This window comes from Mobula hypostoma, chromosome 6, assembly GCF_963921235.1.
Source record: "Mobula hypostoma chromosome 6, sMobHyp1.1, whole genome shotgun sequence".
Classification (NCBI taxonomy): domain Eukaryota; kingdom Metazoa; phylum Chordata; class Chondrichthyes; order Myliobatiformes; family Myliobatidae; genus Mobula; species Mobula hypostoma.
The window spans coordinates 129,028,852-129,055,425 of NC_086102.1; the positions used below are offsets into that span (position 1 = coordinate 129,028,852).

At 45.0% G+C, this 26,574-nt stretch overlaps 1 protein-coding gene across 1 annotated transcript in view; it reads right to left on the reverse strand.

Annotated features, from left to right (window-relative positions):
* slc19a1 (solute carrier family 19 member 1) overlaps positions 1 to 19,951 on the reverse strand; it is a 48,509-nt gene extending 28,558 nt beyond the window's left edge. Inside the window, exon 1 of the mRNA XM_063051691.1 lies at positions 19,377 to 19,951. Within this exon, the coding sequence (XP_062907761.1) occupies positions 19,377 to 19,538 (162 nt within the window). The 5' untranslated portion in view covers positions 19,539 to 19,951. The remainder of the gene's footprint in view (positions 1 to 19,376) is intronic.
* Between the last annotated feature and the right edge of the window lie 6,623 nt (positions 19,952 to 26,574).

Sequence of the window (26,574 nt, forward strand, 5' to 3'; positions counted from 1 at the left end):
ACCTTCGGCTTGTACGGGAGAGTGAGCAGATAATCGATCAGGGTTACAGGGAAGTAGTGACCCTAAGTTGCAGGAGGTGAGTAGCTCGGTGACTGTCACGAGAAGAAACAGGACAGTGAATAGGCAGTTACTGCAGAAGGGAAAGAGGGAGAAGGGAGGAATGTTAGTGATAGGGTACTCAATAGTAAGGGGAACAGGCAGGAGATTCTGTGGATGTGAACAGGACACCCAGACAGTACGCTGCCTCCCTAGTGTCAGGGTCAGGGACGTCTCAGATCACATCCATAGCATTTTTTTGGTGGGTGGGGGGAGTAGCCAGATGTCTTGGTACATATTGGTAACAGTGACATAGGAAGGAAAAGCAAAGAGGTCCTGAAGAGAAAATTTAGAGAGCTAGGCAGAAAGCTGAGAAGCAGGACCTCCAGGGTAGCAACTTCTGGATTGCTACCCATGCCATGCGCCATTGAGGGTAGAAACAGGATGATTTGGCAGATTAACGCGTGGTTGAGAAGTTGGTGCAGGGCCCAGGTCTTCAGGTTCTTGAATCATTGGGATCGCTTCTAGGAGGGGTATGACCTGCACAAAAGAGACAGGTTGCACCTGAACCTGAGGAGGACCAATATTCCTGTGGGCAAGTCGTTAGAGCTGTTGGGGAGGGTTTAAACTAGTTTGTTAGGGGGATGGGAACCAGAGTGAAGGCACTCAGGTTACGGATAGTAAAAAAGCAAAGATAGCATGCAGTCAGACTGTCAGGAAGGACAAGCAGATGACAGGACAAAATTGCAGCCAGCAATGTGAGTGTCAGTGCATTAGGGATACAGAATCAAAAAGGGTAGCAAATACAGTATTCAAAGTGTTATTTCTCAATGCACAGAGTACCTGTATAAGAAATAAGGTGAATGATCTCATTGCACTATGACAGATTGTCGGGTATGATGTTGTTGAAGGATCGTTGTAGTTGGGAGCTGAATGTCCAAGGTTACACCTTGTATCAGTGGGATAGGAAGGTAGGCAGAGGGGCGTGGTGTGCTCTGCTGATAAAGAATGGCTTCAAATCAGTAGAAAGATGTGACATAGGATTAGAAGATGTTGAATCCTTGTGGGTAGAGTTAAGAAACTTCAAGGGTAAAAGGACCCTGATGGCAATTATATACAGGCCTCCAAAGTAGCTGGTATGTGGACCACAGATTAGAACGGAAAATAGAAAAGTTGTGTCAAAAGGACAATGTTATGATAGTCATGGGAGATTTCAACATGAAGGTAGATTGGGAATACCAGATTGGTAATAGATTTCAAGAAAGTGAATTTGTTGAATGCCTATGAGTGGCTTTTTGGAGCAGCTTGTCGTTGAGTCTACTAGGAGGTCAGCTATACTGGATTGGGAGCGATGTAATGAACTGGAGATGATTAGGAAGCTTAAGGTAAAAGAACCCTTAGGAGACAGTGATCACAATATGATTGAGTTCAACTTGAAATTTGATAGGGAGAAAGTAAAATCTGATGTAGTAGTATTTCAGTGAAGTAAAGGAAATTACAGTAGTACAAGAGAGGGGTTGGTCAAATTAAATCGGAAGAAGATGCTGTCAGGGATGACAGCAGAGAGGCAATGGCTTGAGTTTCTGGGAAAAATGAGGAAGATGCAGAATAGATGTATTCCAAAAACAAAGAAATACTCAAATGGCACAATAGTACAATCTAGCTGACAAAGATGTCAAAGCTAATGTAAAAGCAAAAGGGAGGGCATACAACAAAGCAAAAATTAGCAGGAAGATAGAGAATTGGGAAGCTTTAAAAAAAACCTACAGAGAGCAACTAAAAGAATTGTTAGGATGGAAAATATGAAAGCAAGCTAGCAAGCAATATCAAGGTGGATAGAAAAGGCTATTTCAAGTAGAAATGAGAGTGGATATAGGACTGCTAGAAAATGAGGCTGGAGAAATAATAATGGGGGACAAGGAAATGGCAGATGAACTAAATGAGTATTTTGTATCAGTCTTCACTGTGGAGGACACTAGCAGTGTGCCCGGTGTTGAAGATGTGATGGAAGAGAAGTGAGTGCAGTTACTATTACAAGAGAGAAGGTGCTCAAAAAGCTGAAAGACCTAAAGGTACACAAGTCACCCAGACCAGATGAACTGCACCCTAGGGTTCTGAAAGAGGTAGCAGTAGAGATTGTGGAGGCGTTAGTAATGAGCTTTCAAGAATTGTTGGACTCTGGCATGGTTCCTGAGGACTGGAAAATTGCAAATGTCACTCCACTCTTTATGAAAGGAGGGAGGCAGCAGAAAGGAAATTATAGACCAGTTAGCCTGTCCTCAGTGGTTGGGAAGATGTTGGGAGTCAATTGTTAAGGATGAGGTGATGGAGTACTTAGTGACACAGGACAAGATAGGACACAGTCAGCATGGTTTCCTTAATGACAATCTTGTCCGACCAATCTGTTGGAATTCTTTGAGATGACAAGTAGGATAGATAAAGGGGATGCAGTGGATGTTGTATATTTGAATTTTCAGAAGCCGTTTGTCTAGATGCCACACGTGAGGCTGTTGACAAGTTAAGAGCCTATGGTACTACAGGAAAGTTACTAACACAGTTAGGGCATTGGCTGATTGGTAGGAAGCAGCGAGTGGGAATAAAAGGATCCTTTACTGGTTGGCTGCCAGTGACTAGTGGTGTTCCGCAGGGGTCAGTGTTGGGAGTATTTCTCTTTATGTTGTATATCAATGATTTAGATGACGGAATAGATGGCTTTGTTGCTGAGTTTGCAGGTGATATGAAGATTGGTGGAAGGGCAGATAGTGTTGAGGAAATGGGTAGGCTGCAGAAGGACTTACACAGATTAGGAGAATGGGCAAGAAAGTGACAAATGAAACACAATGTTGGAAAATGCAAGATCATGTACTTAGGTAGTAGAAATAAATGTGCAGATTATTTTCTAAATGGGGAGAAATTCCAAAAATCTGAGATGCAAAGGGACTTGGGAGTACTTGTGCAGAACACTCTAAAGGTTAACTTGCAGGTAGAGAGAGTTTTTCCAAGGAAGTAAAAAGCATGGTGACAAAGGAGAGGCAGTGGATGTCACTTACTTGGATTTTCAGCAGGCCTTTGATAAGGTGCCACACATGAGGATGCGTAACAAGATAAAATCCTATGGCGTTACAGGAAAGATACTGAAACGGTTAGAGAAATGGCTAACAGACAGGAGGCAGCGAGTGGGAATAAAGGGGGCCTTTTCTGGTTGACTGCTGCTGACTAGTGGTATTCCCAGGGGTCGGTAGTAGAACCACTACTTTTCACAATTGTTTGTCAGTGATTTAGATAATGGAACTGATGGCTTTGTGGCAAAGTTTGTAGATGATATGAAGATAGGTGGAGGGGTAGATAGTGCTGAGGAAGTAATGTGATTGTGAAAGGACTTAGACAAACTGAAGGAATGGGGAAAAAGGCAGATGGAATACAGTGTTGAGAAATGTATGATAATGCATTTTTGTAAAAGGAACAATAGTATGGACTATTATCTAAATGAGGAGAAGGTTCAAATATCAGAGGTGGAGAGGGACTTGGGAGTCCTCGTGCAAGACTCCCAGACGGTTAATTTACAGGTTGAACCTGTGGTAAAGAAGGCAAATGCAATGTTGGCATTTAGTTCCTGGGGAATTTGACAAGGTGCCAGACATGAGGCTGCTTACCAAGCTAAGAGCCCATGGTATTACAGGAAAATTACTAACATGCTTAGACCATTGGCTGAGTGGTAGGAAGCAGCGAGTGGAAATAAAAGGATTCTTTTCTGGTTGGCTGCCAGTGACTGGTGGTATTCCGCAGGGGTCGGTATTGGGACCACTTCTCCTTATGCAGTATATCAGTGACTTAGATGATGGATTAGATGTCTTTGTTTACAAGTTTGCAGATGATATGAAGATTGGTGGAAGGGCAGGTAGTGTTGAGGAAACAGGAAGGCTGCAGAAGGACTTAAACAGATTTGGAGAACGGCAAGAAAGTGGCAAATGAAATACAATGTTGAAAAATGCTTGGTCATGCACTTTGGTAAAAATAAATGTGCAGGCTATTTTCTAAACGGGGAGAAAATCCAAGAATTTGAGTTGCAAAAGGACTTGGGAGTCATTGTGCAGGTCACCCTAAAGGTTAACTTGCAGTTTGAATCAGTGGTGAGGAAGGCAAATGCAATGTTAGCATTCATTTCAAGAGGTCTGGAATACAAGAGCAGGGATGTAATGCTGAGGCTTTATAAGGTCTTGTTGAGGCCTCAGCTTGAGTTTTGGGCTCTTAAGAAAAGATGTGCTGGCATTGGAGAAGTTTCAGAAGAGGTTCACAAGGATGATTCCGGGAATGAAAGAGTTATCGTAGGAGGAACGTTTGATAGCTCTGGGCCTGTACTTACTAGAATTAAGAAGGATTGGGGAGTGGGGGATCTCATTGAAACCTTTTGAATGTTGAAAGGCCTAGACAGTGCAGATGTGGAAAGGCTGTTTCCCATGACGAGTGAGCCAAGGACAAGAGGGCACAGCCTCAGGATAGAGGGGTGTCCATTTGAAACAGAGATGCGGAAAATTTTCTTGCGCTAGAGGGTAGTGAAGTTGTATAATTTGTTATCACAGGGAGCTGTGGAGGCCTGGTCGTTGAGTGTATTTAAAGCAGAGATTGATGGGTTCTTGATTGGCCATGGCATCAAATGTTACGGGGAGAAGGCCAGGGAGTGGGGCTGAGGAGGGGGGAAAAGAAACCAGATCAGACATGATTGAATGGCAGAGCAGACTCCATGGGCCAAAAGTCTATTCTTATGTCTTATGGTGTTATCTCGAGGAGACCTAAAAGGATAGACTTTAGAGTTAGCACAAGGCCAGAAGGGCTGCCACATGAAGATACATTGGGCAGCCAAGGAGAGAAGCAACAAAAGAAAGGCAAGAGAGGTGTATATGGTGGTTAACGACATCAAAGGCTGCAGATAGGATGGGACTGTACTCACAGTCATGGTCAGAGCTGCCCTTTGTGGAGCTGGAGAGAATTGTACTGATGCCAAGGCTGGCAACGGAAGGGACTCCCTGAACATTGTAGTCAACTGTATGATCACAGGACTGGAACCCTCGGCTATGACAGGACTGCTCACTGTGGGACAGCTCACCACAAAGAAGGTAACTAACCTAGACAGGGGAGAGTCATGGGGAAAGAGACAGACACAGATTGGGGGGGGGGGGAGAGAGAGAGATGCAGAGAGAGCGCAAGAGAGAGACAGTGTGACACAGAAAGAGATGAGACAGAGAGAGAGAGACAGACAGAGAGAGAGAGAGAGAGACAGAGAGAGAGACAAAATCACTTGATTTGGATGACGCCACTGAGCAGCTTTGAGTGCTTCTGAATGCAGAATGGGAGGTGATTGTTATAATTACTTAGGCAGTAACACAGAGGTTACAGTAACAGAAACTGTTTGTTTAAAAGAGAATAAAATTCATTTTATAGGAGATCAAGAATGGGACCTTTGATCCATATTCCATTTCGATGGGCTTTATTTGGAAACTGGCTTAGGCATGAAATCCTCTGTCAAAGGCTTTCTTGGCCTTACTAAGCTCCAGAGTCTTCATACCAACCTTCATTTATCTGTCAATTATTACACAAGAATGCTTCTACAGCTGAGTTGCTAGGGCTCCTCCTGAGGCTGTGTGCTTCTGGACAATCATGTAAATCCCTAAAACATAGAACATAGAACAGTACAGCACGAAACAGGCCCTTTGGCCCACAATGTTGTGCTGAACTAATTAAATTAGCAATTTAATGCTTAACTGAACTAATCCCTTGTTCAGTCAGAAGGACATATCCTTCCATTCTTTGCATATTTGTGTGCCAATCTAAGAGCCTCTTAACTACCTGTATTGTACTTGACTTCATCACCATCCCCAAGTGTACTCCACAAATTTGTATAATAAAAACTTACTCCTCACATCTCATTTGAACTTACCTCCTCTAACCTTAAATACATGCGCTCAAGTATTAAAATTTTTGACCCTAGGAAAAAGATACCAGTTGTCAACTCTATTTATGCCTCTCATAATTTTATAAACTTCTATCACGTGTCCTCACAGCCTCCCCTAGTCCAGGAAAGACAAACAAAATTTGTCCAACCTCTCATCATAGCACACGTCATCTGATCCAGGCAGCATCCTGGTAAACCTCTTCTGTGCCTTCAGAATTGAACTCAATGCTCCGGATGTAGCCTAACAGGAGTTTCACAAAGCTGCAATATAACTTCTCAACCCTTGAACTCAATATCTCGACTGGTAAAGACAAGCAGCCCACATGCCTTCTTTACCATCCTATCAACCACTTTCAGAGAGCTCTGGTCTTGGACCCCAAGATCCCTCAGTACATCAACACGGTTAAGGATCTTTCTAGTAACAGTGAACTGTCCTTCTATATTTGATATCCCAAATTGCAAAACGTCACATTTACTAAATTAAGCTTCAAGTGCCATTTCTCCATGCACATCTGCAACTAATCTATATCCCACGGTATCCTGGGGCAATATTCAATGCTATCCACAACACCAATCTTTTAATCATCTGCAAACTTACTAACCCACGATTTACACTTTTATCCAAGTCATAAATATCACAAACAGCAAAGGTTTTAGTATGGATCCCTGTGGTACACCACTGGTCACAGACCTCCAACCAGAATACTCTGTCTTCTACAGGCAAGCCAATTCCAAATCAAACATACAAGTCACTATGGATCACATGCATGCCGATCTTCTGGATGAGCTTACCATGAGGGACCCTGGTTACAGGAGCTAAGGCACTGAGTACAGGAGTTGGGATGCTAAGCTGAAGTTGTAGAAGACATTGGTGAGGCAAAGTTTAGTGAAATGTGCACATTTATAATCACATACTTACAGGAAAGATACCAATACGCTCGAAAGTGCGGAGAAAATTAACAAGGATTTTTCTGAGACTTGAAGTGACCCGAGCTATAGACAAAGATTGAATAGTTTAGGACTTAATTCAGTGGAGCGCAAGAGAATGAGGGGACATCTTGTAGCAATACGGTACACGGAATTATCACTCAAAGGGTAGTGTGAGTGCAGAACGAACTGTCAGCTATAAGTGGTAGATGTGAGGAAAGCTACAGTCCAGGTGCAGGTAGATGGAACTAGGCAGAAGACCAGGCTGCCATGGACTAAAGGCTCTCTTTCTGTGATGTAGTCAAACACATTACTAAAATCCATCTCGACAATATCCATTGCTCTACCTTCATTAATCATTTTTATTACCTCCTCGAACACAACTTATCTTACACAGTGCTACAACAACTTCTCTACCACTGCTGCGGGACTCACTAGACCATAGTTTTCAGGATTATCCCCCTTTCCTTTCTTGAATAATACAACAACATTAACTACTTGCTGGTCCTTCAGGATGTTGCCGGTAGCTAAAGGACACAAAGATCTTGGTCAGGACCCAAGCAATCTCATCTCCTACCTCTCTCAACAACCAGGGTATATATACAATCACACCCCAGAAACTTAACCTCTTTAATTTTTTTTTTTAAGCAGACCTACACAACTTCCTTCTTCATTTCAAAATGCCCTAACTCATTAGCACATTACACATCTGATTTCACTATCCTCCATTGATAAATGCAGACACAAAGAACTTAGCTCACCCTCACCCTCTGCCTTCAAGAACATGTCTCCTCCTCTATCCTTGTGTGGTTCTACTTGATCTTTAGTTACCCTCTTGCTCTTGATGTCTGTATAGAATCCCTCAGGATTCTCTTTAATCCTACTTGCCAACGTCTTTTCATAGTCCATACTGGATTTCCTAATTCCCTCTTCTTTTCTGGCTTCTTTATAATCCTCAAGGGCTCCATTTGATTGTAGTTTCCTAAACGTTATGTACGTTTCCTCTTTCCTGACTAAATTCACCACCTCACTCTCAACATCCAAGATTCCCTCACCATCTCTATACACTGTACAGGAGGTCTTCACCCTTCATATGTCAGATGTGGACTTGCCCAAGAATAGCTGTTCCCAATGAATTCTCCTTAGTTCCTGCATTATATTGTGATTTGCTCCAATTTAACACTTTCCTGCAAGGTCTATATTTAACCTTATCATATAGCAATCTTAAACTTAAGGAGTTTTGGCCACTGTTCCTTAAATGTTCTCCCATTGAAAGATCGGTCACCTGGCCAGGCTCATTTTCCAACACCAAGTTCAGTACAACCCCTCCTCTCACTGCACAATCTACCTACCGATTTAAGAAACCCTCCTAGATGCACCTAACAATTTCTGCCCCACCATGGAGGTCCCAGTCTATATTGGCGAAGTTGACCCCATTGTTTTTTCCCACCTTTCCCTAATCTACCTGCATATTTATTCCTCAGTGTCCCAGGGGCATTTCCACTTGTGCACCTAATAAAGTGGCCACTGCGTGTATAGAGGTAATGTTTTTACATTTCCAAATGGTGCCACAAACGACGCTGGTGCAATAATGATCCAAGATTTCGGAGGAAGTGTGTTATCCAGTTTGAAAACTGGTTTTCACATAGAAAATAAAGAGTTGGAATAAAAGTGTCCATTGTAATGGAATAGGGATGTAATTTGTGGCATTTCCCAGCAAATGGTTCTTCCTTCCCAACTATTTACTATTTATGTTAATGACCTGGAAGAGGGAATAAAATACAAGGGTTTTAAGTTTGCCAATGACATTGAAACAGGTGGAAGGCCAAGTCTGCAATGGGATAGACTGACTGCGCAAAAAACCTGGCAAACGGATGGTGTGGGGCAGTGAGAGTTAAAGCACTTCAGTAAGAGGATTCTGATAGGGGAAGAAGAGAGCTGCTTTCACCAGAAACTCAAACCAGGGGACGGTCATTTAAAAATTAGATGCATAGACATTTCTTCTCTCAGAGGGCAAGGAGTCTCTTGAATCCTCTGACCTGGGGTGGTGGAGGCCAGGTCATTGGAAATACTTAGGTGGAGACAGACAAGGAATAAAGGGCTATGGAGATCTGGTACAGGACAGAAGGTGAGACCAGCATAGAGCAACCATGTTCATACTGAATGGTGTTGCAGGCTTAAGGGGCCTTGTGCTATGTTTTCTTGAGTAAATAGGCAGTCCCAATTAGCCTAAAAAAAATCCAAATACACATTGCTTCAAAACTAATGCCTAGTATTCAGCATTTTAAGAAAGACAATTAGGTTAAACTGGCAAATCATTAACCATTTATCAGTATTTTTCTTTAGGAAAGGGACCAAGTGTCTCTCTAACATTTGAAGTGAATTATTCTAATTGACATCATCGGGAAGAGAGAGGGGCAACAGCCCCAGCTCTGCCACTGTATGTTTAAATTTATTTTCAGGGATACTGCACAGTACAGGCCCTTCTGGCCCAAACATTCACACCCATGTGACCAATGTGACTTTTTTGGAATGCGGGAGGAAACCAGAGCACTCAGATGCCAAATGGCAAATCCTTGGGATAGCAGATGATCTGTTTTATTGGACTTCCAAAAGAAGTCAACTACCATAGGCATCACATCTGCCTCCTACACGCAGCAGGTTTTAAAAAGCAGCAGTGTGATAATGTCCAGACACCTTGTTTCATTTATGTCAGATTAAAGATAAATATTGGCCCCAACACTGGGGGAAACTCCACTATCCCTATCTATAACCCCTGGCCTGAATTTTATCGCTGGTTCTCTCTCCAAAGACACTGAATTTATTTAGCAATCTTTTCCACTTTACAGAGACTGTCGATAGTTCACAAGGACCTCATTCAGATGTAAAAGTCAGGGCTTGATGAGATTTTCATACTCTTCACAAGTGCCATTTCACTGTCTTGCCAGAATCTCCATATACGTTTTACACTTTTTAAATGAAAATTACCTTATTAGAAGTATAATATGGTTCTTTATGGCTCCATACACTTCCTGCTCAAGCCCTCTGTTAATCAGAAGAATAACCAGTGGAAGCCATTTTGAGTTGGAGCTGGGCCCAGGAGTTAACATGGCTGGCTCTTATTGTCAACAGGTCAGGATGAACCTTACCAACACCATCTTCTTGCCTCAGAGCCTTTAGTCCCCAGATTTTGTTCATCTCCTTCCCCCCACCCCCATACCACCCTTCTACACAATTGTCCCACACTCTGACCGCCCCATTCTGTATGACCACTGACAAGCAGCACCTATCCCTCATCAAACAAACATGATCTGTCCGTTGATGGGATTATTAATGACAACACATGGTACATACTAGTTTTATATTCCCTCAAATAGAAATAGTTAGGCTGGTCTAACAGGTGTTTAAAACGGTCGGATAAATTTCATCCTGTTGGAATCCAGAGTAAACCGATGAATATGATTTGACAGTGGACTCTGCAAGGAGACCTGAGGCTTGGCTAGGTAGGAGAGTATCATATAAAAGCGAGGAATGAGGCAGGGAGATTGGGGAGGGAATGGAATGGGTTTCCAGAGCTAATGCAGCTCAGGGCACAGTCACCAGCAAGGATTTATTACTGGTGTCTAGCTATCAAATGTAAAACCGAAGTTATCCTGATGCAGCCTCTCACCCTGAAACATCAACCATCCCTCTGTCTTCACAGATACTGCTTGACCTGCACAGTTCTTCCAGCAATTTGTTTCTTGCTCCAGATCCCAGCATCCGTAATCTCTTGCGCAGGTCTTTTTCCAGCTGGATTTTCAGATGAGGACTCCTGCAGTCCAAAGACTCCCCAAAAATACACCTCAGCGCTCCAGTTAGGAGAGATTGGGTGGTCCAGGCTGATTTCTTTGGAGCGAAGGAGGCCAAGAGGTGACTTTATAGAGGTATTTTTAAATTATACAACGCATAAAGAGTCATAATTTTTGTCCCAGTGTAGGAGAGCCCAAAACTAGAGGCCATAGGTTTAAAGCGAGAAGGGGAAGATTTAAAAAACATCTAAGAGGCAGTTTTTATCTACACAAGTATGGCATGGACTGTATGCAGGTAGCAGAGACAGGTGCAATTACAATGCTTAAAAGACATTTGCATTAGTACATGGACAGGAAGGTCTGGCGGGATATGGGCCAAATGCAATTAACATGTACAAGATAGGTAGAAGGGCAATTTTTCATGCTGTATAACTCTAGTAGGCCACTTGACCCATCTTACTAGTGCTGGTAGCTACTTCCTTTCTATTGCTCCATAATCTTGCAAAGTTGGCCATCTGGGTACATTTAATTAAGCAGCCAAATCTATTTTCCCCATCTTTCAAAGCTGTGTATTCCACATCTCAAATCACTCAAGTCAATAATATCTTATGCTTCTTTCGCCAATCATCTCAAACTTGTGTGCTCTAGTTCCCAACCTTCTTGCCAGTAAAAACGTGTTCACCTCATTTCCTCTACCAAACACCTCAAGATCAAGTATCTCCAATAAGCCTGCAACCACTCCCACCACCTTCTCTTCTGCGTAGAGAGAACCCCAAAAGCTCCACCTAACCACTTCCAATGACGATAAGACAAAGGAGCAGTATTGGGCTATTCAGCCCATCGAGTCTGCTCCACCACTTCATCATGACTGATTTATTATCCTTCTCCAACTCATTCTTCCGCCTTCTCCTCATAACCTTTGACACCCTTATTAAAAATGGGCCTATCAATCTTCACTTTAAATATACCCAATGACTTGGCCTTCACAGCTGTCTGTGGCAATGAATTCCAGATTCACCACCCTCTGGCTAAATAAATTCCTCCTCATCTCTGTTCCAAAGGTATGCCCTTGTATTCTGACACTGTGCCTCTGGCCCTAGACTCTCCCACTACTGGAATCTTCCTCCCCACATCCACTCCATCAAGGCCTTATAATAATTGATTAGTTTCAATAAGATCCCCTCCTGATTCTTCTAAACCCCAACAAACACAGGCCCAGAGCCATCAAACAAATTCACCTCATATGTTAACCCTTTCATTTTTGGGATCATTGTCGTCAACATCCTCTGGACCCTCTCCAATCCCAGCATATCTTTTCTGAGACAAGAGGGCCAAAACTGCTCACAACACTCCAAGTGTGGTCTGACCGATGCCTTATAAAGCTTCAGCTGATGAAATGTGGAAAAAAATGTGCAAGAATAACTCCACAATTGATGGCTTGAGACAAAATAACTCAAGAAAAGATGGATGAGAGAAGACTGTAACACTTTATTCTGCACTTTGTCAGTATTTTACTTTGCACTATCCCAATGGATTGATCTGTATGGACAATGTGCAAGACAAGTTTTCATGCACCTCAGTATATATGACAATAATAAATCAATTTACCTGACAGAGGCCTTTGAAACTAGCAGTGAGCTGGACTTTGAGATTTCTACTTGTGGAGAGAAATCAAAACTAGGGCCCCAAGTCAGCAATGAAACAGCTTTGGTAGAAACCAGAGCCTGGAAAGTGAAACTCAGTGTCACTGGGTGAGGTTGAGGTGAGGTTTATCAATGCAATGAAGGGAAACTAGGGTAGTCACTGGAGCAGGAGGGTTTCCTGATAAGTTGAACAGAAGAGGAAAGGGAGTTGGCCCACATGGGATGTGCCTCTGTGCTCTGCACTCTGCATTGCAGAGAACTATACAGCAGATATGAAATGTAGTTAAGTGTAACGTGCTGCACTTTACATTCTAGGTAACTTCCATAAAATGGAAGGCTGAGGAACCCCCATTAAGTTACTAATGAAGCTTCTACTTAATCCCCTACGACATTAGAAAGAAACTAACTGGACTGGGGTCAGGAAGGTGACCCGTCTATTTAAAACAGGATTAGCATAACTTCATGCAATCACAATGAGGCCTATAGTTGGCTCTTCTTACAAAGCCAAAACCACTGCATCAAGCAAATGCTGTCCCTCTCTCCCACAACCACTAGCTTGATCTGTTTGAATCATATCTGTCAAAAGCATGACAAACAGAAGGAGGAAACAAAATCTTTCATAGAGCACCTTATACCATCTCTGAGCACTTTACAGTCAATGAAGTTACTCTGAAGCGTGGCCACTGTTGTAATGCAGGAAACACAGCCAAACCACGCACAGCAAAGTGCCACAAAGCACAGCATGGAATTCTTCATGGAAGCTTCAGTGATGTGGACTGCAGTAATTCCCACTGCCCTTCAACATGGTCTCATGGTTTTTGTACATCCACTTCAAAGAGCATGTGTACCCTCAGTTAAATAACTCATCAGAAGCACCCCTCTGGCCAGGCAACACTGCCTCAGTGCGATTCTGGATGTGTTTACTCATGCCGGGAACTAACTTCACTGGAGTGAGATTTCAACAGAGTCACACAGCACAGAAACCCTTCAGCCTACTGATCACCCAGGACCCATCTTCACTAATTTTGTTTCATTCTATTATTCTGGAGTTGCTCCATAGCTAGCCGTACCCTACCGAATCTGTCAGTGGATTGCAAACTTTGTGACAGAAAGGAAGCAGTATGCAAGGCTGGGTTCCTACTTGTCCATAAGCACAGGCTCTCCCCAGGACTGTGTTCTTTCACCCCTCCTGTTCTTACTTTTTAAAAATAACTATACCTCCACAGAGAAATCCATTAAAATCTCTAAGTCCGTGGATGACATGGAAACATAGAAAATAGGTGAAGGAGTAGGCCATTCGGCCCTTCGAGCCTACACCACCATTCAGTATGATCACGGCTGATCATCCAACTCAGAACCCTGTACCAGCCTTCCCTCCTTACCCCCGATCCCTTTAGCCACAAGGACCATATCCAACTCCCTCTTAAATATAGCCAATGAACTGGCCTCAACTGTTTCCTGTGGCAGAGAATTCCACAGATTCACCACTCTACCACTCTCTGTGTGAAGAAGTTTTTCCTAATCTCGGTCCTAAAAGGCTTCCCCTTTATCCTCAAACTGTAACCCCTCGTTCTGGATTTCCCCAACATCGGGAACAATCTTCCGGCATCTAGCCTGTCCAATCCCTTTAGGATTTTATACATATCAATCAGATCCCCCCTCAATCTTCTAAATTCCAACGAATATAAGCCTAGTCGATCCAGTCTTTCATCATATGAAAGTCCTGCCATCCCAGGAATCAATCTGGTGAACCTTCTTTGTACTCCCTCTATGGCAAGGATGTCTTTCCTCAGATTAGGGGACCAAAACTGCACACAATACTCCAGGTGTGGTCTCACCAAGGCCTTGTACAACTGCAGTAGTACCTCCCTGCTCCTGTACTCGAATCCTCTTGCTATAAATGCCAGCATACCATTCGCCTTTTTCACCACCTGCTGTACCTGCATGCCCACTTTCAATGACTGGTGTATAATGACACCCAGGTCTCGTTGCACCTCCCCTTTTCCTAATCGGCCACCATTCAGATAATAATCTGTTTTCCTGTTATTGCCACCAAAGTGGATAACCTCACATTTATCCATGAGAGTGGTTGGTTTCATCTCGAATAATGATGTGACCTCTTTTGAAGAGAGGTAGACAATCCTGCAGCATGGTGTGCTCATAACAACTTGAAACTTAATGCTATCAAGACAGTGGAAATGAGGATTGACTTTGCCGACAAGCCTCTACCTGACACCACCCCCTACCACATTGGAAATTAATGGTGTCTGTGTCTGGCCAAGCCATTCAAATCCTTGGGACTACCATTACCAATGTTATGTTCTTCACTTGGAGAGTCCAGCAGAGATTGTTGTTCCTACACCAGCTTGGGAAACTTAGCGTCTCAGAGGGTGTCCTGATGAATTTTCACTCAGCCATCACAGAGAGTTGTGACCACCTCCATCACCGTTTGGTTTCCCGCTCCAGGTCCAGCTCACAGCAAGTGGTCCACTCACTGGAGAAGATCATTGGCTGTCAGCTAACAACATGAACAGACCTATTCATCGCCAGAGCAAAGGAAAGAGCTGAAACAACTACTGCTGACTCCACCCACCATTGCAGTCACCTATTCACCAAATTGCCAGCAGGGAGACACTGCAAATCCATCACCACCAGGACTACACATCATCTCCGAAGTTTCTCGCCTGTAGCTATGCAGCTTCTCAACAAAACTCACTCAGGTGTAATACGCAAACACGAGGAATTCTGCAGATGCTGGAAATTCAAGTGACATACATTAAAGTTGCTGGTGAACGCAGCAGGCCAGGCAGCATCTCTAGGAAGAGGTACAGTTGACGTTTCGGGCCGAGACCCTTCGTAATACCCTAACTCTCCCTGCACAGCATCTGCTAAATGACCATTCCTGATCTCCTTGTTCTGTTGATAATGACTGAGTCTGTTGATACGTTCACATTTCAGTTTAATTGTTGACATTTGTCTATGAGACTGTTCTGTTCATTGCTGAATGCTCATGGCTGTTTGCACTATTGTCTTGTAAATTAAATTGTTGGTTGTCTGTTATGGTATTGTCCTGTGTTTTATGCTTGGCAGTGAACCACAATCAGTTCTGATAGTGGCAATAAAGTGGTTCTGCTTCTACTGTCCCTTCCCCACAATTCTACCACTACCCATGCATCAGCAGTAATCTACAGCCGGCAATTAATCTACTGGCCTACATATCTTTGACGTATGAGACAAAACCTATAGTCGCTGATTAACTAAACTCTGAAGCTTGTTTCTCAATCACACTTTATTTGCTTGGGCACAATGAGAACAGCATAGCCCTGGTCACCACACTGTTCTGGTTACCTGTGGCCACTTTTACACAGAACTGACTGGCAGTTACAGATATTGGCCATTTAGTAAACTGTGCATGTTAAAGTTCCTTATTTGTAAGATCAATCGCCATTCATAAGTACAGGTGTTAAAATCAATAGAAAGTACAAGGGTCAAGCTTACCTTCGGTAGAACAATTTGCATTTAACAGCATCTTCGAGAAAGACAGCAATATGACCACAGAATCAGAATATATAACAACGATAATGCAGTGATTCATATTTAACTGCATTCATCCTAAACAAATCTTGCAGTCTGGAATGCGGCGCAAGGAGTTTACAAATCCCCTTTGGCTCTGGTCGCATTTTAACTTACTTCGGTAAAGCAAAGTACTCCCGCAGCAAGATATCCAAGTGTAAATCTGCACCACTCACTACTGCATCTCAAACAGAACAACACACAATGCCATTTGGCACATCCATAGCAACCCAGTTCTTTCAGAGGGGAATTCCTTCACCCCCGGCTCTCCACTCAAATATCTGCAACGCAATCTCCTTCCGGTACGCCCTGGAGACCCTGATGTGATCCTGACCTCTGGTGTTTTCTGTGTGCAGTTTCCTCCTTCTCCCTATGACCACGCGTGTTCTCTGAGAACTGCAGATTCTTCCCACCGCCCAAAAGGCTCAAAGGTTGGTAGGTTAATTGTCCACTACAAATTACCCGTTATGTAACAGCGACCAAATCTGAACGCACTGTTCTAATGTGACCTCATCAGGCAGCTTAGAGACAGAGAGCACAGAGACAGGCTTTGGCCCATTGAGTCTTTACTGACATCGAGCATCTATTTACACCAATCCCATTTTATTCTCCCCATGTCCCATCTATTTCCCTCTCTGCCCAGATTCTACCCTCTTCTTACAGGTGCAAAGTCTTTTTGCCACTGTTGGGGAATCAAGAACTAGAGGACCATCAATTTAAAATGAGAGGGCAGACAGATAAAAGGAACCTGAGGGACGATATTTTTTCCACCCACAGGGTGATCTGTTTATGGAGTGAGCTGCCAGAAGAAGTGGCAGAGGAAGGAACACTAACATTTAAAAGATACCTGGACAGCTACTAAAAATGTAGGAAAGATTTAGACAGATATGGGCCAAACACAGGCAATTGGGACTGGTTTACATGGGAATGGATCAAAGGACCTATTTCTATGTTGTTTGACTCTATGACTGTAAGCTAGCTGTCCTCCGAAGGGTCTCGTTGACTGTATCAGGTAACGTGCCCAAATTACCTTGCCTGATTCCTTAGCCGATAACCAAGTTAGTGCCCTCAGGTTTTCTGGCCACGGGGAAGAGACGTGGCCAGAATCTGAGGCTCATCTGTTTCCGTTGTGTTTTCTAGTAACGCTGCATTCACTGTTGACACAGATTCAGATCATCCACCCACAGGGCTGGCCAAGGGGACGTAGGGAACTACAACCAAGTTCTGCCGAACATTGTGGGTATGCTAAGTTGGCACCAGAATGTGTGGCGACACCCACGGGCAGCCCCCAGCACATCCCTGGATGCGTTAGTTGTTTAGGGAAGCGATGCACTTCACTGCATGAATCTGAAGTGGTTTACACTTGGAGCTAAGCGCTAGAACAGGACCTGCACGTCTCTCAACAGGAGCTGCGGAAAATTAGTATCACTGCTGCACTGTTGTGGCTGATCGCAGGAGGCTGTCTGTGAGGCAGCCACAGACCTGCTGCACACAAGAGCCCCTGGAGAAGATGTAGTGGTGGGCGGGGGGGGGGTGGTCAGGGATCCCCATCTGACTGATCAGCCCTACACTCCCCCAGGAACACACACACATTCTAGTGCCCTGACAGTCCAACCTCATCACTGGGGGAGGGACTGATTGTTCACACAGGGATCCCACAATAGGTGCACGGTGCTTCACAAACAAAAACTGGCTGGGGGAGAGGGAGGAAAGAAGTGGGGGTGGAGGGTGGGGGGGTGAATGGACTCCTTTAACTGGCACCTCGTTGGTGACATCAGCACCTTGTGCTCCCTGCTCTTTTTGTGACCATCTACCTATAAAGAGATCCCATTTCCATCAGAGGAGCTGAAGGTGAACGTGCACGGGACACGCACAAGAGGTCAGGAACAGAAATGCCCAGCCGAGTTTGTAAATTTGTGCCCTTGGAGTGAAACTGAATTTTGCAGAATTGGCATACGGTAAAGGTTGGTGCTAAACCATCCACTTTGGAGGATATTGTCTGTATTGTTGCTTTCCCAATAGTTCCAGACTCTTTTGTGTCAATGGTTTTCCCCCACACTGACACTGAAGGGAATTACATTACAAAGCATTCTACCCACAGTTACGTAGGCAAACCTGTCAGATACTTCACAGCTGGAGCATGGCAAACCTCAGTGAGAAGTGCCCCCGGCTCAGAGCCCGGGGAACGCAGCCCCTCACCGCTGCATGGGGACGCTGAGTTCAGGCGGCTCGACTGGGACTCAGCAACATCAGTTCTGTCTCAGAGAGGAGGATTAGCTTCAAGTCACAGTGCAAATCCCACATAAAGCAACTCTAAGGGCACTCAGATCTCAGAGGATGAGGTGTTACCTTCTTGTTCCACCTGGACCCAAGTGAACAACATTCCTGCTAGCCTGAAGCAACACTTCAAACCCGGCGGTGTGAATGGACTCATTGGGAACCATGTTGAAAAACAGGGGAGACTTCTTCCTGGTGTCTCAGGAAAAATCCATTCCTCAAGCAAGTGTACTGATTATGCAGCCACACTGCTGTGAGTATGGTGCTGTGGGGCAAAAAATATAACAGACTAGCAAACCTCCTGAGCCACACGTCATGTGGCTGTGGATATGGTGCAAGTTTGAAGCTCTAGGCGTTAGAGGAGATTTGCCGTGTTACCAAAGACTCTAGCAAATTTCTAGATGTATAGTGGAGGGCATTCCAACTGGCTGCATCACAGCCTGGTTTGGGGACTGAAATGTGCAGTGCTGTGGAGGGAGGTAGGTGCGTAGATTCAGCCAGGACAGGTACCTCAAGAAGGCAGCATCCATCATTAAGGATCCTCACCATCCAGGACCTAAACTCATCCTGTTATCACCATAAGGGAGGAGGTACAGGAGCATGGAGATACACACTCAAGGATTTAGAAACAGCTTCTTCCCCTCCCACATCAGCTTTCTGAACAGTCCAGGAACAGTACCTTGTTATTCCTGTGATTTTAACTGTTTGGTAATTGACTGTCTTTGCACTGTAGTGCCAGCGCAAAACAACAAATTTCACCCCACTGTAACAGTGATAATAAACGTGATTCTGAAGGGCATTATGTAAATGAAAGTCATACTTTAATTCATATTCCTTTTAGTTAAATGCAATTAACCCAAGGAGCGGCACACACCTAACAGCCCAGAGCAGTGGCCTGCTTGATCCTGAGACCCCGCCAGTACATCTGGCTAACTTCACCCCGAACGGATTACCACCACAAACACACAACCATCCCTCTAGACAACCTGCATCAATTATGGGGACTTTTACTGAAGGTTCCACTACTTCATGGGATACGACCAGATGGGAACTAATTGCAAACCATATATTAAACATGAAGTCAGTGACCAGATTACAGCTTGGGAGATCCACTAAACGTAAGAACCCACTGAGGAGTGTAAAGCCCTCTGTCACATTTCATCACCTCACGGCACTCACCTGCTCCCTGGTAAAATTCTTGTCTGGTCCCAGGAGGTAAGGAGTGATGAAGCTCTCTGCTGGCTTAACCTGAATCATGAAGCCGTAAAAGCACAGATACATGACGGAAAATTTCCAGCAATCGCCCGGCTCGGCCGGTTTCTCTGCCACCTCGGGGTCCATGATGCTCCAAGATCCTCACAGGCGACCCCAGTCCCGGCTGCTCTCAGAACGGGGATGGGGTTGTTTCCCTCTCTTTTATCACTTGTAGGGACCTTCGCTCCCTTCCCGCAATCGAGGGGCAAAGGTGCTGCGCTCGCAGGAGCGCCGTCCCCAGGGCGGCCGACCTGAACTCGTGCTCTCAGGCGACTTGCCCCGTCCCCAAAATGAAGTGTCTTTGCGGCGATCCCGCTCCCTGCCCCGGCGACTGTCACGAGTACACAGCCAGCCAGCGTCCTGAGCGTCTGTCGCGCTGCCGAACAAGTGCAGCCCAATATAAGCAGGGCTTGTCCCCGCCTCCAGCCGAGGGGACTCCTGGCAAAAACATTTGCTTCACTCTCCACCGAAACCCTGGCGTCCCCTGCCCTACCCACAAGCCTCCTCACAGTGCAGGCTGGGAATTGGAGTCCGACATCTCCCCGGTGAAGAGCCGCCGCCGCAGCGAACTAAGATTCCCAGGGTCCACTGCACCAGCTGACAGTACTCCGAGCATTGCAGTCAAAGCTTTGGTGCATGCACAGACACGGCAGTCAAAGCACCGGTGCAAACACAGCCCCCTGCTCCCCACCCACCCCGACTTTTCTAATGACATCACCGGCAATGGGCGACTTCTTCCACACTGCCAATGGCTTCTCTAGCGTGTTTCAAACTCGCCCGGTCGCTGGAGGTCCGTGGCATGTTTCCACTGAGCAGCGCCTCAGTGGCGTTTAAAATTCTGACCGAGTGCAGCTGCCCTATCACATCAGAATCCACTCCACACTCTCAGTGGCATAAAGCATTCATTCTGACAGGCGTCATCGTAGGAGCAAGGTAGTACTGTATTCAACCCAGAATGTGTGTCCTCTTGTCAGGTTATCCATGCTACAAAACGCCATATGGTGCGGGTGGGGGTGGGGTTACACGTCTGACACTAGATTAAACTCCGTGAAACACAGTCAGTCCCTAGTGGATTAAGAAAGCCACCATTACGCTGTTTAGTTCATGGTCTGCCAGTGATCCCCCCGAGGTGTTCTGAGATGCATTGACAGGGTGGACAGTCAGAATCTTTTTTTCCCCTGAGTAGAAATGTTCTGGGGGACATGAATTTCTGGCGAGAGGGGATCAGTTTAAAGATGAGTGGGGCAACTTTTGTTTTACACAGAAACGTAAAGGCCTGGACGCGCTGCCGCGAGAGGTGTGGTGGAAGGAGATAACGATGGTGACGTTTACATGAGTATGAGGCAAAAGAGGATTAGTTTAATGCGGTGTGGTGTTCAGCACAGACAGCGTGAGCCAAAGGACCTGTTCCTGTGTAGTACTCTACTTTGAGATGTGGATGACCTATAACAGGCACCACAAAGACTGGAGAGCTATCACCAAGGTCTCTGCCAAATCCTCAAAGTGCACTGGTAGGATCTGTGAACAGTGTCCTTTCCTTGGCTGACATGCCTGGCATTGAGGCCTTTGTTACATTGTTGTCGGACAGATTGCCCCAATCCCATGCCAGGCAGCAGATGCTGGACACAGACTCATCCCCCAGCTCAGTCACGAGGAGATGACTGAGCAGGCTAGGAAACAGATTCAAGGGCGTACTTAAAGCCCTCTTGAGGAAATACAACATCCCGACTGATTCCTGGGACATTAGAAACATAGAAAACTTACAGCACAATACAGGCAACACACATCAAAGTTGCTGGTGAACGCAGCAGGCCAGGCAGCATCTCTAGGAAGAGGTACAGTCGACATTTCAGGCTGAGACTCTTCGTCAGGACTAACTGAAGGAAGAGTTAGTAAGAGATTTGAAAGTGGGAATGGGAGGGAGAGGGGGAGATCCAAAATGATAGGAGAAGACAGGAGGGGGAGGGATGGAGCCAAGAGCTGGACAGGTGATTGGCAAAGGGGATATGAGAGGATCATGGGACAGGAGGTCCGGGGAGAAAGACGGGGGGAGTGGGAACCCAGAGGATGGGAAAGGGGTATAGTCAGAGGGACAGAGGGAGAAAAAGGGGGAGAGAGAGAGAAAGAATGTGTATATAAATAAATAACGGATGGGGTACGAGGGGGAGGTGGGGCATTAGCGGAAGTTAGAGAAGTCAATGTTCATGCCATCAGGTTGGAGGCTACCCAGACGGAATATAAGGTGTTGTTCCTCCAACCTGAGTGTGGCTTCATCTTTACAGTAGAGGAGGCCGTGGATAGACATGTCAGAATGGGAATGGGATGTGGAATTAAAATGTGTGGCCACTGGGAGATCCTGCTTTCTCTGGCAGACAGAGCATAGTGTTCAGCACAATACAGGCCCTTTGGCCCACAATGCTGTGCTGAACATGTCCTTACTTTAGAAATTACCTAGGGTTACCCATAGCCCTCTATTTTCCTAAGCTCCATGTACCTATCCAGGAATCTCTTAAAATACCCTATGATATCTGCCTCCACCACCGTCACTGGCAGCCCATTCCACACACTCACCACTCCCCGCATAAAAAAAACTTACCCCTGACATCTCCTCTGTACTTACTTCCAAGCTCCTTTAAACTGTGCCCTCTTGTTAGGGATCACCCCAGAGGCCAAGACAGCGCCTAAACTTGAGAAGTGACACCCTTTATGGTGCAGTGCTCCACCTCAGCATCTGGGTGCCAGCCTGGTTAGCAAGCTGGCCCCCAAATTTGGATCTTGGTCTTTCAGACCTTCCTTGGAAAGTGTGCAGCCTCTGAGTCGGTGCTATCAAAAGCATTAGACGCTTGTATGGTCTGTCACATAAGGCGGAACAGTGAAACTGTCCCCCCCACCCCCTTTCGTTTTCTAGTTAAAAGTTGGAAGTATGTTAACAAAAAGCACATTTGTCATTGCATTTAAAATCTTGCTTAAGCCATAAGGTTTATTGCTTCCTCTATACTTCTAGTCAAGGATCATCGCTCACTTTACCAATGGTAATGGGAGGGACTATTTCTGTGCTGTGACAGTTTCCCCAAGGGTGGGTGGTTGATGAGTGACTGACAGAAGGCTTGGCATAGTTTAGATAGGTAGAAGGGCCTGTTTACCAGTTCAAACTGTTCCATTTATTATCAGAGAATGAATACAGTATACAACCTGAAATGCTTGTCTTCACAGACATCCACGAAAAGCAGAAAACCCCCCAAAGGAATGAATAGCAGAAAAGCGTTAGAACCCCGAAGCCCCTCTCCCCCACTCCCGCGCAATCAGCAGCCAGCATCAATGCGCATTTTGGTGCTGTGGTACTCTGTGAGTCTGTAACATGGGCACGGTTTGCAGGCCATTAGGGGAACGTTGACTCAGACCATCAGAGGCCTACATCGGGCATTTTCATGCCTTACAAGGTGCAGATTGGAAGTCTGTGTGGGGCTCCACTCCTCGCACAGACACTAGAGCAATGTGTGGTTAAGTGCCTTGCTGAAGGACACAAACACGCTGCCACAGCTGAGGCTCAAACTAGTGACCTTCAGATCACTAGACGAACGCCTTAACCACTTGGCCACGTGCCTAACACCAAGTTCCTACAAAGTGAAACCTAACATCATGAATGGCAGTGATGCTTCACTCCCAGATGAGCTCAACGCCTTTTACAGAGAATAAAACTAGAGCTCAACGCCTTTTACAGAGAATAAAACTAGAGCTATGAGGATCCCTGCAACCCTGTGATCTCTGTCTTAGAGGCCACCGTTAGAACATCGTTTGAGAGGGTGAACACTTGCAAGGTGACAGACCTTAATGGTGTACCTCGTAGGCTCTGACAACCTGTGCCAACCAATTGATGGGTGTGTTGAGAGACATTTTTAATCTCTCACTGCTACATTGGAAGTTCCCACCTGCTTCTAAAGGGCAACAATCATGCCAGTGCCCAAGAAGAGCAGGGTGAGCTGCTTGAACAGCTATTACCCGGCAGTACTCATATCTATGGTGGTGAAATGCTAGTTATGACTAGAATCAACCCCTGCCTAAGCAAGGACCCACTGTATTTTGCCCATCGCCACAATAGCGATGCAGTGGATGTGATCTCATTGGCTCTTCACACGCCTTGGACCACTTGGGCGATACAAATACTTATGTCAGGCTGCTGTCATTGACTACAGCTCAGTGTTTAACACAACCATTCCTACAGTTCTGACCAAAAAGCTCCAAAATCTGGGCCTCTGACCCTCCCTCTACACCGGATCCTCAACTTCCTCACCGGGAGACCACAGTTTGTGCGTATCAGAAATAACATCTTCACCTTGCTGATAATCAACACTGGCACACCTCAAGGTTGTGTGCTTAGCCCACTGCTCTACTCTCTCTGCACCCATGACTGTGTGGTTAGGCACAGCTCAAATGTCATCTATAAATTTGCTGACAATATAACTATTGCTAGCAGAAGGGATGCAGGAGTGAGAAAGATCAGCTCATTGAATAATATTCCAGCAAAAACTTTGCACTCAACATCAGTAACACTGAAGAATTGATTGTGGACTTTAGAAAGGATAAGATGAGAGAACACATGCCTGTCCTCATCGAGGGATCAGAAGTGGGAAGGGTGAGTGATTTCAAGTTCCTAGGTGTTAGCATCTCTGAGGACCCAACATATCGTTGCAGTTACAAAGAAGGCACGACAGTGAATATATTTCATTATGAGTTTGAGGGGTTTTGGTAAGTCACCAAAGACACTTGCAAATTTCTACAGCTGTACCATGGAGGGCATCCTAACTGGCTGCATCACTATTTGGTATGGGGGTGGCTACTGCACAGGATCAAAATAAGCTACAGAACGTCGTAAGCTCAGTCATCTCCATCTTGGGCGCTAGCCTCCCCAGCATCCAGGATATCTTCAAGGAGCGATGCCTCAAAAGGGCGGCATCCGTCATTAAGGACCCCATCATTCAGACATGTCCTCTTCTCATTGCTACCGTCAATGCACACACTCAGAAACAGCTTCTTACCCTCTGCCATCACATTTCTGAATGGACATTGAACCCATGAACACTACTTATTTTAATATCTTTTTGCACTTCTTATTTAAATATATATATGTACTATGATTTACAGCTTTTACTATTATGTATTGCAATATATTGCTGCCACATAGCAACAAATTTCACGACATATGTCAGTGATGTTAAACCTGATTCAGATTCTGATTAGGCTGGGGTTAAGTAGGTGGGTTGCCGGGCAACGTGGCTCATTAGGCCAGAAGGGCCTGTTCTGTGCTGTATCTTTAAATAAATAAACATAGTGAAATGAATTACAAACTATCCGCTCCCCACAAATGATTCTCGACTCATTGAGTTGTGTGTGCTAAACCATTTTGTGGGATGTAACTTTGATCTAACTCCCCGGGGCAAGGTTTCAACCAGGTACGTTGACAATTATTCTCCCCCCCCTCCCAACAGATGCCACTTGACTCACTGAGATGTAAACGTAACTTTGCTGGATTAAATAACGACAGCACAAAAAGATTGTTACTTATCTTTTCACCCGTTTATTTCTCCAAGCTCGGCCGGCGAGTGAACTTGGACCCGACATCAGGGAAAGAATCTTTCTCATCTCCCCGGCTGTTCTACAAGTTCACTGCCCGATGTCAGAATTGTCAGAAGTTATAAGGCCACCGATACAAAAGAACAATCAGTTTGATAACCAATCCGGCCAAGTCAATGGACTATTGATACAGAGAACAATCAGTTTGATAACTATTCCGGCCAAGTCAATGGACTATTGATACAAAAGTACAATCAATTTGTTAGACACTCCAGCCACCTTAATTAAAGAAAAGAATGTCCTACCTGGTTTGCTGGAGCCACAACTTAATGACAAAGATAAGAACATCCGTCAAATTTATGCTTTAATTAAGAAAGGAATGTTCTGTCTAATTACCATCAGGTACTGCTTTTTGTCAAAATCAAAAGGTGTGAAAAGCCCAGAGACATCTTATGTGGATCTGGGCGAACTTTAATCATCTTGCTCCAAAGAAAGCAGCTGTGAGACATTATTCAAACACACTGCAGTCACAGACATAGTCAGTACTTAATTCATTGTATACAGGAATCTTGAGAATCCCCCATTCCCTTAAACTTTATCAGGGACTGTTTGTTGCTGTTCTGAAATGTGTTGACAGGTTTGATAGAAAGAGCGAGGGATACAATCCCAATGTTAGATCCAGGCAGTCCAGTTGAGTGTTCGCACAAAAGGCAGTGGAGACCAGGAACTCTTCGCCTAAGAACTGCAAGGTCCTCAGACCAACCACAACTCCAGCTGATGGGTTTTTGTTGGGTGGTGATATGAAACAGAAGGAGCCATTCCCCACGAGTACAGTCCCCCCTGCCTTTCTTTGTAGCTTCCTTCTCATATGCCTGTTAGCTCCCTGGGGTTCACAAAGCAGAGGGAGTATGGAGCTTGGGTATTGTCAGTGCTCTGACTGAAGAGAGCTTCTGGCACATTGGCCTTAATAAATCAAAGTATTGAGTACAAGGGTTGGGATTTTATGTTGAAATTATCTAAAATGTTGTTGAAACCTAGTTTGGAGCGTTATGTGTAGTTCTGGTCACCTACTTACAGGAAATACATTAATAACATTGAAATAGTGCAGAGAAACTTTACCAGGATGTTGTAGGACTTGAGGACCTGAGTTATAGGGAGAGGTTGAATAGGTTAGGACCTTATTCTCTAGAGTATATGAGAATAAGGGGAGATTTGATAGAGGTATACCAATCCTCATAGAGGGATCAGAAGTGGAGAGAGAGCAGTTTCAAGCTCCTGGGTATCAAGAGCTCTGAGGATCTGACCTGGTCCCAACATATTGATGCAGTTATAATGAAGGCAAGTCAGGAGTTTGAAGAGATTTGGTATGTCAACAAATATACGCAAAAACTTCTATAGTTGTACCATGGAGAGCATTCTGACAGGCTGCATCACTGTCTAGTATGGCGGGGCAACTGCACAGGACCAAAATGTCAGCTCCATCTTGGGTACTAGCCTACAAAGTACCCAGATATCTTTAGGGAGCGGTGTCTCAGAAAGGCAGTGTTGATTA